Source organism: Pleurodeles waltl, chromosome 5, assembly GCF_031143425.1.
Source record: "Pleurodeles waltl isolate 20211129_DDA chromosome 5, aPleWal1.hap1.20221129, whole genome shotgun sequence".
In the NCBI taxonomy this organism is placed as follows: Eukaryota; Metazoa; Chordata; class Amphibia; order Caudata; family Salamandridae; genus Pleurodeles; species Pleurodeles waltl.
In genome coordinates, this window is record NC_090444.1 from 720,525,202 (window position 1) to 720,536,877 (window position 11,676).

The 11,676-nt window shown below is 39.3% G+C and overlaps 1 protein-coding gene across 4 annotated transcripts in view; it reads right to left on the reverse strand.

Annotated features, from left to right (window-relative positions):
* ZC3H6 (zinc finger CCCH-type containing 6) overlaps positions 1–9,230 on the reverse strand; it is a 275,434-nt gene extending 266,204 nt beyond the window's left edge. For all 4 annotated transcript variants that reach the window (XM_069234680.1, XM_069234679.1, XM_069234678.1 and 1 more), the window contains exon 1: positions 8,954–9,230. In XM_069234680.1, the coding sequence (XP_069090781.1) occupies positions 8,954–9,045 (92 nt within the window). In that variant the 5' untranslated portion in view covers positions 9,046–9,230. The remainder of the gene's footprint in view (positions 1–8,953) is intronic.
* Between the last annotated feature and the right edge of the window lie 2,446 nt (positions 9,231–11,676).

An 11,676-nucleotide genomic window follows, 5' to 3' on the forward strand; every position in this document is an offset into this window, starting at 1 on the left:
AGCTCGACCTGATGAAATATGGACTCCCCATAGGGAGTGGTTGAGTAGATTTTTTGGCGACCTGCACTGATCTTGAAGGAAGAATGCTACCCTACCTTTAAAGAAAGTTTCTAAAAAGACCTAAACCTATGCTAAATATTCTTGCAACTCCCTGAATCAAACATTTGCTGCTGAGGAATCCGCATGTCACTTAAGACTGCAATCCCTGTGCATTCAACCATACCTTTAACCATCTTAGGTTGACGTAGTGAGTATCATTAAGATGGGCTATGGCAGCATGTTAACTACTGAGCTAAAAAAAAGGGAAAAGCAACAGTAGCAAACAATACATATAAAACAAACTATTTTGTAGAATCATGCTTCTGACCTGGAAGCCAGTTGATGGTTATGAGAACTAAATGTCTACTATTTCTGCTCGGTGGGTACAGCAGGAAATACACAGGGGATGTTGTTTATCCTTAGAAACCAACAGCGATCTAAACTTACTCCCAATTAATGATGCACCTCATTTTTCCCCAACCATTGTGTTTCTGTGTTCAGTTACCCTACTAGGTGAAAGGTTAAGAAGGAAACTCTGATATCAAGTCAAGACATGAAGCTTCAGTCCCTTCACAATAATGAAACTATTTTATACCTGCTACCTTTTTGGAGGTCTGCACCTACTGCTAATGATATGCCTCTACACCAGTGGTTCCCAAACTGTGCGCGGCGGCTCCCTGGTGTGCCATCAAAACTAGCCAGGGGCGCAGCACACAGTTTGGGAACCACTGCTCTACACTATTTAAACAGAGATGTGTTTAATCAGAGATGTCCACCATCTACCTAAACTCCATCCAATGAAAACGGAGTTTGTGGGGATCAACTGCAGCCAATTTCCACACTAAGATCCAAGTGTGACTGTCCAGCATGACTCTCGACTGCTACCTACTCCACTCCTGGTCTCACCTTATGTGTAAAGGTCCCTGGTCTTCCTTGCTGACATAAACATCTCCTTCAAGAACCATGTATAGAAGAAAGGCTAGGCAGCCTGGAATAAACTGAAGTGTCCTTCGCAGTATCAAATGATTCCAATCCCTCATGCTACCCTCTCCAACATTAGGCCTTGAACAGCACCTGACTGAGGATGTGCCCTACTTAACAGCCTCCCAGACACAATTATGCCCTGACTGAAAGAATCTGCAACAACACAGAACAAAGAAAATTCAACCACATCACTCATAGCCTATGACAACTCCCCTTCCACAGAAAATCAAATACAAACCACACTTGAGTCTACAAGGTCATTAACAGAAAAAAGACTGCCATATCAACGTCTAGGCACAGCATACATCTCACGCCTCGCAAGACGAGATGTACGAAATTACAGAAGGAAATGACACGGAAATTAACCTTCTTAGCTTATACGTCAATATTTTCCCTCTAATTCTAAGACTGTGCCTCTCTTGCATCATATTTTGGAAAGAAGTCAAACTCCACTAATTCTCCAGATTTCTACTAGTAAATGAAGGAGATTTCCTTGACTTTAAGTCCTTATGACGTGTCTTGAACAAACCTCATTTTACTGACTACCAAAAATGTCCTGCAAGGTTAATAAGCGTACTCCTGAAGCCGTGTAAATATGCCTATGCGCACTCTGGAACAAAGGCATTCACGGTATCAACTCTGTAAAGCACGCAAGCCTGAGCAATATATTTACTCAAAGAAAACAACAGGTGCTGAGTTGTCTATAATTTTTTTTACATTAAATCTGGAGGGCAAGTTCCTGCAGAGCACAGCTTTAAGTCCAGGGTCTTTTAGATGGCTGTTTCAAATGGTACAAATCTAAGATCAATTAGAGAGCATTCAATAGAACATTACTTGGCATCTGGCTGCATTGCCAACTTGCCTTTTTAAAGTTATGGGTGCAAGCAATGGAAAGACAACTTGCTACACTTTAACCTTTGGTTAAGTGAAGTCTATAGGGAAACAATGATGAGTGATTCTGTCAACTAATATATGGGAAAAGAGTAAGGTCATCCTGTCAAAACCGATATAAGGCAAAATGCAGACAGAGACATATTGGTGGTAACGTCATAAATGCCACACCGTCTCAATAGTTTTTGCTCCATTTAATTTAAAATTAGTTAGCCTAACTGGTTTTACACTCACCAAATGGGTTTACTTTCTACATCAGCAGTTCCAAACCTGTGGTTCACAGACCCCCAGGGGTTCATGACACATTCCAAGGGGGGCCGCAGGCCTGGAAGGACAGGAAGGCACTTCTCCAGCTGGGACATCTCAACAAACGTGTGTGTTTTTATTTGTGCAGCAGGTTTAAAAGAACTGCAAAGCAGCTTTTGGGCAAAAATAAAAGTGTCAAGATAACTCTGGTGGTTAATGCACCTGCTAGAGAGAGATGGGAGTTTTGTCTAGTGGCAGTTTGACTCATCCAAGGTAGCACACATGGTTAATATGCCTGCTGCAAAGAACATGTATAATGCAAAGAAAAGTATTTTAATTGCCCCGTACGGTAGGTTACTACTTTTTTCACAGAGGTTGTTACTGTGCAGTTCATAAATTACAATCATAATCTAGCACTGTGAGCTATGAACTGCCATCAAGGATCTGCATGCAAACTTCATGGCACAAATTAGAAAGTTTGTTTTTTCCAGTCTTTTATTACCCTTATGCTGCTAAAAAGGGTTTGCTCGTGAATACATACATTCTTATTATTAAAGTCAACACTAATAACTGTGTTATGCTCTGAATGCTGAGTTTGTGCTTCTCTAGACTAAGCACTCTTAGAAAATGGCTACCAGTGTGGATAACATGTGAATCCTACAACTTGTAGTCTCCTGTAAAGTGCTCCAGCACTCTACAATGGTATGTGAGGTGCTATAAGACAAACGAATTACATGTGACAGAGAGGCTATGGAGATATGAGAGGTCTTTATGGTTTTACTTCCTCCCACCTCCACCCCCCACATATTTCTGTGAAAAAAAAATTCTTAGATCTTATGTACCTAAATAACAAAAACAGAAATCGCTTGGGAATTGTAGAATCTGACCTGAGGATTCAGCTTTCCTAAATAAGACCTAATATTGAAAAGTTAGTCGCTAAGATGCAGCGCCAACATTCCAATTAAAATTTGTCGATTTTTGCATAGTTTTTCAATAGAGAATAATTATATGATTAGCAATTAGAGTATTTGTTTAGTGTGTACTTGTTTGTGTATTTCTTGTAAATTACAGTTTTAATGTTTGAAATTTAAATTGTATAACTTGCTTGGGGGAGGGTCCCCGGCTTCCAGTAGCAATTCAGTGGTGGTCCTCAGGAGTCAAAAGGTTGGGAACCACTGTTATTAACTGGTTAGAAACATGTTTAAAGACGTTTACAATAAAACTATTAAAAACTGAGTGCCCCTGGGGGCAATTTGTTAAATCGATTAACAAAGTAAGTCTCAGTTCAATATCTTAGGCTTGAAACTCTTAACTATCTCTTCAAATGCACGTCAAATTCTAAGCACTGGCACTTGTATTTCCACATTTATGCCTTAAAATAAGTTTAAAAAAAAATTCCACATTGATTATCGCTGTTAAATAATGGCACTCTTTACAACAGGAGTTAGTGGAGCAGATGACATTTGTATGTTTTTAGTAATAAAGAGAACTGTAATACAGAAGGAAGAAATTCATCGAAGTGAAGGGGTCAGAGCGCCGGAACTCCACATTTCCTCAACTAAGGTATTTGTCTAACCTAGCATCTTTCACAAAATCACTGCACTTTTAGGTGTTTTGTAAGTCTGGAAAATGCCAAAGAAATTAATCAAGATCAGTCATTTATTTCCTGGAGAGATTATCTTGATTGTTTTTTCACTATTTAAAATGTATAAAAATGATTTAATAGAAGAACCGGCAACAGACAGCAGCGACATGCAAATATTTTCTGTACCTGGAGATAGACTCTCAGGCACTGCAAACAGGCCAAAGCACAATAAACTGTTGTGAATCAAAATGAATTAATAAATGAAGGCAAAAATAAATATTATAAATAAGCTGTCTTAAGGTTCTAAATGGAGTAACTTCAAGCCCAAATGAAACTGTTGCTACGATGTGAAAGTTACATGAAACAATGTTCCTAGTGCAATTTATTTTTAGAAAAGTCTTAAGTAAATAACCTTTTTCTGAAACCTAAACGGGGATGTGAAAAATCATTATTTTCACAAAAAGAGGGGTAGGAGACAAAATAAAAGGGGTTCCGAAGATCTTTGCCAACACTAGGAAATTAAAATGAAGCTATTGTATATTTATGCAAAAAAAGTTATTGTAGAACGGAATTTTCTGACAATATAAAATGTGCATGAGTACTTTGGCGAAAGGGGTTAAAACAAATCACTAAGTAAATAAATGAGAATCTGTATACCATAATGATGTAACTTCCAATATCTAAACAATGATTTCGCAGAGCATGAAAACAAAGATGAAGATCGGACGTACTCAGCTACTCTCCTCAGCTTTGACATATTATCAATCAAGAGATCGGAGAACTTTGTGAGGCGGCAGTATCGCAGCCAAGGAGGTTTAACTTCAATGCAGTTATTGAAGTAGATGTCTGACTAGTATTTCAATGTATTATGTATCAGCTTAGGAATGCTGAGTCATCCTATCAAGAGAACTCGCACAAAATGTAAACGTCACATATACAGATGTTCAAATACTACGGAACTCATTCACAATATAAAACAGACAGCAAAAAAAAAAAAAAAAAAATCAACAACTGCAAACACTTCACTGTGCTGTGCGGAAAAGCCTAAATCCCTTCATGCAAAAGGCACCAAGATTGAGTTATAACAACCACTTTTCGCAGCATGGTTTTTACAGTTTCCCCTAATATTTGTTATTCTTAGACGGATCCCCTGATTGGTTCAGTGTTAAAGGGGAGTAAATTTCCACTCCCAAAACAAATGTAAAGCAAAGGGACAAAGAAAATACCTGGTCACTTAGCCTAGCACTGGAACACATGCCTAAGAAAGAAAACAAAAGGCAACTGCGATGTCACAAAACATACACTGTAGAGACAATTCAAAAGAGATTCTGAATAACTGAGATGAGAAAGCCATTACTTCATGGAGGCGGGAGGGGTTGGGTGCATTCAGAAACCGATGCCGAGGAATGCTTAACAGGCTTACTGACTCACTTCTGTAAGGACAAGAAGAATCAATGAATCTTTACATTTGTTGTGGAATGCCAATGGGCTTTCCAAATACAACTAAACACCCGAAGAAAGAGCTGAAGATGAGAAATTATTTGGACTAGATACATAACAGTATGTTAAAGTGTTACTTCTTGTGGATTCTGAACTTGAAATATTTTTTCTTGAATTTCAATAATTTAATTGTTTTACATATGGTTCATAATTTCCTCCAATCAAACTGCAAATGTTTTCAAGTTTGTATTGGAGTTTGAAAACATCTGTTTTGTGATGCAACTGCCTCAGGTATAGAGGCAGAGGTATGGTTTTAACATTAGGTAGCAAAACACTGAAAGAAGATTGCCTCAAATCTTGCACTTACACACAGACTGGGGGGTTCTGAGCACAAAATGTAAATAAATAGAGCAGACTGTTTCTGGGTATTCACAAAAGTACATCACAACTGGCAGCCTGCTTGTGCTCAGCCACCAAGGTGGAGGCAGAGATATATATATACACTGAGTGTTAATAATGATGAACAACAGTGAAATATCTAACTGCGTATTTAACATTGTTTGTTTTATAGTACCCAGTCATGCTTTATGACCATTATCCAATAGACCAAGTCTGAACTTTTTTGGGATTTTTTTTTTCATTTATTGTGCTTGAATAAACCCTATCAGAACGTTTACTTCCGCCAACATTCTACAGATGCTTGATTTCTCGTATTGAGTTTGTGTGTACAGATTTGATGTTTAGTCCACATACTCAAAAGGTGATGCTAGGTGCAAACTGGAGCTAAAATTGCTACTGTTGGATGGGGACTACGAAATAACACAGGAAGACATGCCTAAAAATGTGGTCGTTTTCAAAGGCAGAAACAAAGGATTTTATGAAATGTGGTTTGCCCTAAAAACAAGTTAAAATGTCCACCGTGTCATGGACTAGCTAGAGGCATTCCAATGACCAATGTCATGTTTCTCTTTGACAGCACAAACGATTAATTGCCACTGGAGGCCCCCCCAAAACAGTGAAGTCACTTTGACCTCAAAGTCAATTGTCAAAGCTTATATATGTAGTATGCATAACGTAATAATTCTTTCTTCCACTCTTGCAAAAACAATTATTCAGCTATACACTGCCCACAGTAGCTAAAACTTTGTATAGGATTCTTATCACATAATCAACCACACACTGATAGACAATAATTTTCCAAATCAGATGACCATTTTAAGTAGTATCCCATTCATATACCAAACAGTACATAACTCAAGTTAGCATTTTGAAACAAAAAAACTGTAACTTGCCTTTCTGCTTAATAAAGAGAAATCTTCACTTTACCTAGAAAGGGTGAAGTGATTTTTATCACACAATGTCTAATGTTAAGCTTCTGAAAGTACTATCTAGATAGAAAATCTGAACCTGGTTATTTCAAGGCTCCAGAAATTGGTGTCTAATCTTAGTCAGAGCTGTCCTTATGTTTTTGGCTATTGCAAATTGCACAGAATGTCTTCAATATGTGATATTCTTAGAAGTTAAAAAGTATTTTTATTCATCACAGTACCGATATTCAAACCCCTGCAGGTATTCACGATACATTCCAATTACGATTTAAGTATTGTGATTCCAAAGCATACTGCATTTGCGGTACGCAGATTAGTAAAAATGCACTTAAAAGAGTATTCTCCCTCGTGACTGCAACAGAATTCAAGAAATGCTTTCTTTGGTCCAAGCGTGGGCTGCAATGTATTCATATGTTAACTCTATTACTTTTACTCATTTAACTACAGAAATGTTGGTTTCAAACTCAGTTAAAATCAGTTGCATAGCGATGCTCCTTGAATAATTTGGGAGAGGAAGCTCATGAGTCCAAAATGACAATTACTTATCTAAACTGTCTTGATTTTAGTCAAAGACCATACTAGCTTGCTCATAGCCATTGCATCAGGAGTGTAAACAAATTATATGAAGGCAACTAGGACGAGAAAATCTATTAGTTTTAAGTTATACAAACGTATTTTACTATGGCAGAATCTTGTCAAAATGGCCCATGTGCAACTAAATCCTGACAATTAGTGACATTGAAAGACCATAAGCGTACCATGCTAGGTTCTAAATCTTTGACACTGTGTAGGCGTTCAACCACCTAACACCTGTTTACATTAAAGATGTAACCTTCAAATATATATTGTGCTAGCCAGGGGAACATCCTCAAGTTGATGCTAATCCTGGGTAGCACATACACTAACAGGTGGGGTGAAAATAATTTGGCTTGTGCATATGCAAATAGCCAAGCATGATGTAAACATCGTATAAAGGTAGAAAGGAACAAATACATATATTTTATCAGATTAATACTGTCATTTTATTTAATAATTTAAAGTATTTGATAGCCTAATTAAGTGAATAATTGGCTTATTTCTAGAGAAAAATGCAATAGATGGTTTAAAGCAGAACTGATGTGCGACACTACACCTGTTTTGAAAATGGCCCAAAAAGGCTTTGTGTAATAACAGAGACAATGTTTGTCTGTCATCAACACGTCCTGAGACAATGCTTATAAATACAAAGGGTAACAAAGGGTGATTGACTGGAGTTTCCTAACATTTCAAGCAAACTAGTAAGTGTCTCTCTTTAACTAGAGCATGCGCTCAGACAGGCTGAGCCAAAAATAAATCTCTATACGGGTTGTTGGTTTTTATACTTTTGTCAATAGAGGGCAGAGCCTGATTAGCATAATGTGCATTTGTTATCTCGTATTAAAGGAAAGTGCTCAACAGTAACTGTATAAGGCCAACGGCATGTTAAATCTGGGGTACAGATAGAAACCAACTAAATGGGTCACCTTTCGAGGAAAAATACTTGTATTAGACTAAATATTATTGTGTTTTGCTTTTCCACTTCCTTTCTAATAAACAAAAAAAAATATCCCTCTCAACTAGAAGTTAATGAACGATTATCTGACTCTGGCCTCAAAATCTGCCATTTGATTGGCTTTCAATATTAGATGCCTGTAACCTAAGCGGGCTTGGAGACTTAGAAAAAAAAGAGAAAGCTTTAATGTTTGGAATTATAAGGAGTAAGTCCTCAGCACATTCACGCGATTTATAAGGCATATAGCCATTCTCATGGAACCAACCACCAATGGTGACGTAAGGGGGCTACAAACAACAGTTCAGTCAACTAGAAAGATTTCTTTTACATAACGAACTGCTTATTTTTCATTATGAGAGAACCATGTGGAGCGTTTCATTGCTTTGCTTTGAGGGAGGCAGATGTCAACAATGAAGGTACAGTTAGATAATTTGAGTTCCCCAATGTAAAAATAGGCAGAGCTGAGGAAGGAGGGGGGTAGCAGGCATATACGCCTAGTAAGACATTAATTCACTACACCGAATAAACGTCATTTGCTAAGGTTTTCATATTCGGTGCTCATTTAGCAGCACTATAAACGCCATCAACCTACATCGAGATATTTCTTAAGTAGGCCGTGGGCACGGGATAATGGATTAATGAACGGACGTCTGCGTTTGACCAGGGATTTCCGATTAGGGTTTTTGTGGCACCCTTTATGCATGCAATCTTACTTCTACAGTATAAACTGATACACACATTTATAGCTAGAGATCCCCACCCTTAAACTACATGATAACAAAAAGGTCGGGGCTTTTTTCTGTTTTTCATGTGAATGTTGAGTTTGCAGTCAAAAACACGGGGATCTCCCTCTACCCTCCCCCTCTGTCCCCACACACATTACAAGCGGATAGAAGAATGTTACTCGACCTTTCGTCCTCCCCTGCATCGCGCTCAGAGCCGGGGCTGCGCTTGTCTAGCGCGGGGTTGGGGGGGCTGGAGAACAGGCTCTCAAAAGCCATGGCCGCGGCGGCCGCCCGCGCTCCGGGGGACACAGATTAGAAAAAAAACAAACGGAAATGCTCTTTTTTTGGTACCGTCCTCCGAGGCCCGAAGGCTGGGGACTGTCACATTATTTTCTTTTTTTTTTTTTCAACACAGACTCGCGGTGGCGATGGCGGCTCCCACCCCCCTCCTTCTCCTCCCGGGGCTCTAGTTGTTACGTCTGAAATAAAAAAACACGCACAATCCTCCAAGAAAAGAAGCCCAAGGCAAGCACATGGCCTACCAAAACAAGCCCAACGCCAAACAACCAAAAATGGGTTAAATAAAGAAAAATATATACAAAAGACAGGGATTATTATATTAAAAGGAACTAACACATATACACTACTCTTTGTCGGTACAGGACAACGTTGCCTAGAGGCAGCAATCAAAAGGGCCATGATTCATTATTTTCACTTCAAGACATTTTCAAATGTAATTTTTTTATTTTATAATTTATATTTTTCCCTTTAACAACTTATTTTGCTTCTTGCATATACACTTTAAAATTATGAGCACATATATCTAAATGAATACTGACTTTCTCCACTGAACATTCTCTGTTATATAAGAAAACACAGACCCAATAAGAGGTCCACCGCGTAAACAATAGACAGTGTCCATTTTTTGTTTCTGTACTCCTGCGGTAGGTGCTTTCGGAAATCCATAAAACAATCAACGTGCTTGTACACGCAAGAGCGATTGATCACGCCCACACATTTCCGAGAAAGAACTAGAATGCGGAATTTATCTTTTATAGTGCTGAAATTGGGCGCCATATTGATGGACAAATTAGCTTCCAATACTTGTACTGTCCTAAGGAAAAAGCTAACGTTTTAGACGAATGTGTTTCCTGTCTGTGCTAGTGCCAGCTACAAACGGAGTTGAGGACAGGGACAATGTTTGGTATCATTACATAGGTTGATCTTAAACGTTTAAATAGTTTCAGAAGGCAAATCATATTACTAAGTGCTATATAAATTGCAATTACAGTTACCTATTATTTTAAGACATGAACAACTTCTTATTGGTCATTGTGCTGTAAAAAAAGATAAAGTACTACAGCGTTGATTGTCTAGATTTGCACTGGTATGTTTCTATTACAAAAATCACATTTCAGTGGCAGCGGTGTCGACGCTTTGCACTAATAATGTCAACGTGTCTATGTGCAGGATTGCGGCTGTGTTAGTCTCAAAGGATGGGTGACCTAGTACGAATAAAGAAAACATTCGCTGGACAATATTATAAGTCAAAACCAAGAAGGTTTATTCAAAATTAAGAATCAATACAGAACACAAAAACTAGTTAGATTCAAATCAGAGCTAATAATGCAGAAATCTAAAGCCAATTGCGAGAGGTCATACCATAAAAGCATCAGCCATAGTCAAAATATAGTTCAGTAGTGCGGCACACTCCTCAAATCGTTCCAGACGGTGTAGGAGGAATATCAGCTGCACCGCAGTCAATTCCATAGATACCTTGAGTTTGTCATGCACTTACCCTCTACCTTGCCTCCCTGGAGGCACTTATGGAGTTCAGCCCTCTGGAGGGTAAACTCCTCATGGGCGACCTGGGTGATCACAAAATCGCCAAGATTTATCAGTCACTCATCTCTAACCAGCCAGATGTATTCAGTGCCCTCTGGGCGGATTGGGATGCCGATGTAGGGGCCCTGGAGAATGAGGACTGGACAGCAGTAGTGAGGACCTCCCCACACAGCAGCGACCAGCGACAGCAGCCAGACTAGGACTAATTCAGCTTCAAAACCACACAGAGTTTAATTTATGCACCATAGACTGTGACGGATGGGTACTAACGCCTCGCCTTACTGTCTTACATGAAATACAGGAGAAGACTTGTTTATTCACACAGTGCAGAGCTGCCCCGAAATGAGTTGATACTGAAGTGGGTGTGTAGTGACTTGCACATTTTATAATGAAACTCTTGTGGCTCAGAACGGATTCCGTAGCAGTGTGATGTAAACGCTAGAATAGAATGTAATGAAAGCTTGTTCTAAAATTTGGAGAGTTCACAATTACACGCAGAGCAACAAAGACATGTGATTTACAGCTCCATGTGTGGCATAGTCATTGGCGGGTACCCAGGCTTGGGAGGACATTACAACTGGTGACAAGATAGGGGATAAGTAACCCAGAGAAGGACAAGGCTGTCCCGGAGAGTTTGGCATGGTCCAAGCAGAATTCCCGTGTGCCTTCTTTGAAGTGATAAGTTGGCATATGTGGAGTTAAAGAGCAACTCCAGCCGATGCTTACTGAGCTGTCCAATCCCTGAAGTGGCACACCACCAAAGCTGCCAGGTGGCGGCTTAGAACAACTCCAGAGGTCTCCACAAGTGACGGGGCTCTGATTGAGACCAGGATGGTCAAAACCTAAAAGACTGTCCTGCATGACCTGGAGGCCGATCCGTTGCCGGGCCTTAGTGATGATGCAGATTCTAATGGACAGCCGACAGTGTCTAAAAGAGCTCCACCCTCAATGCCAGCAACTCCCATGAACAGTTGCAATGCTGCTGCCTTCCTGAAACACCCATCACCTTTCAATACTACCAAAAAACAAAATATTGGCAATAGATGGACTGCTTGGATGGAG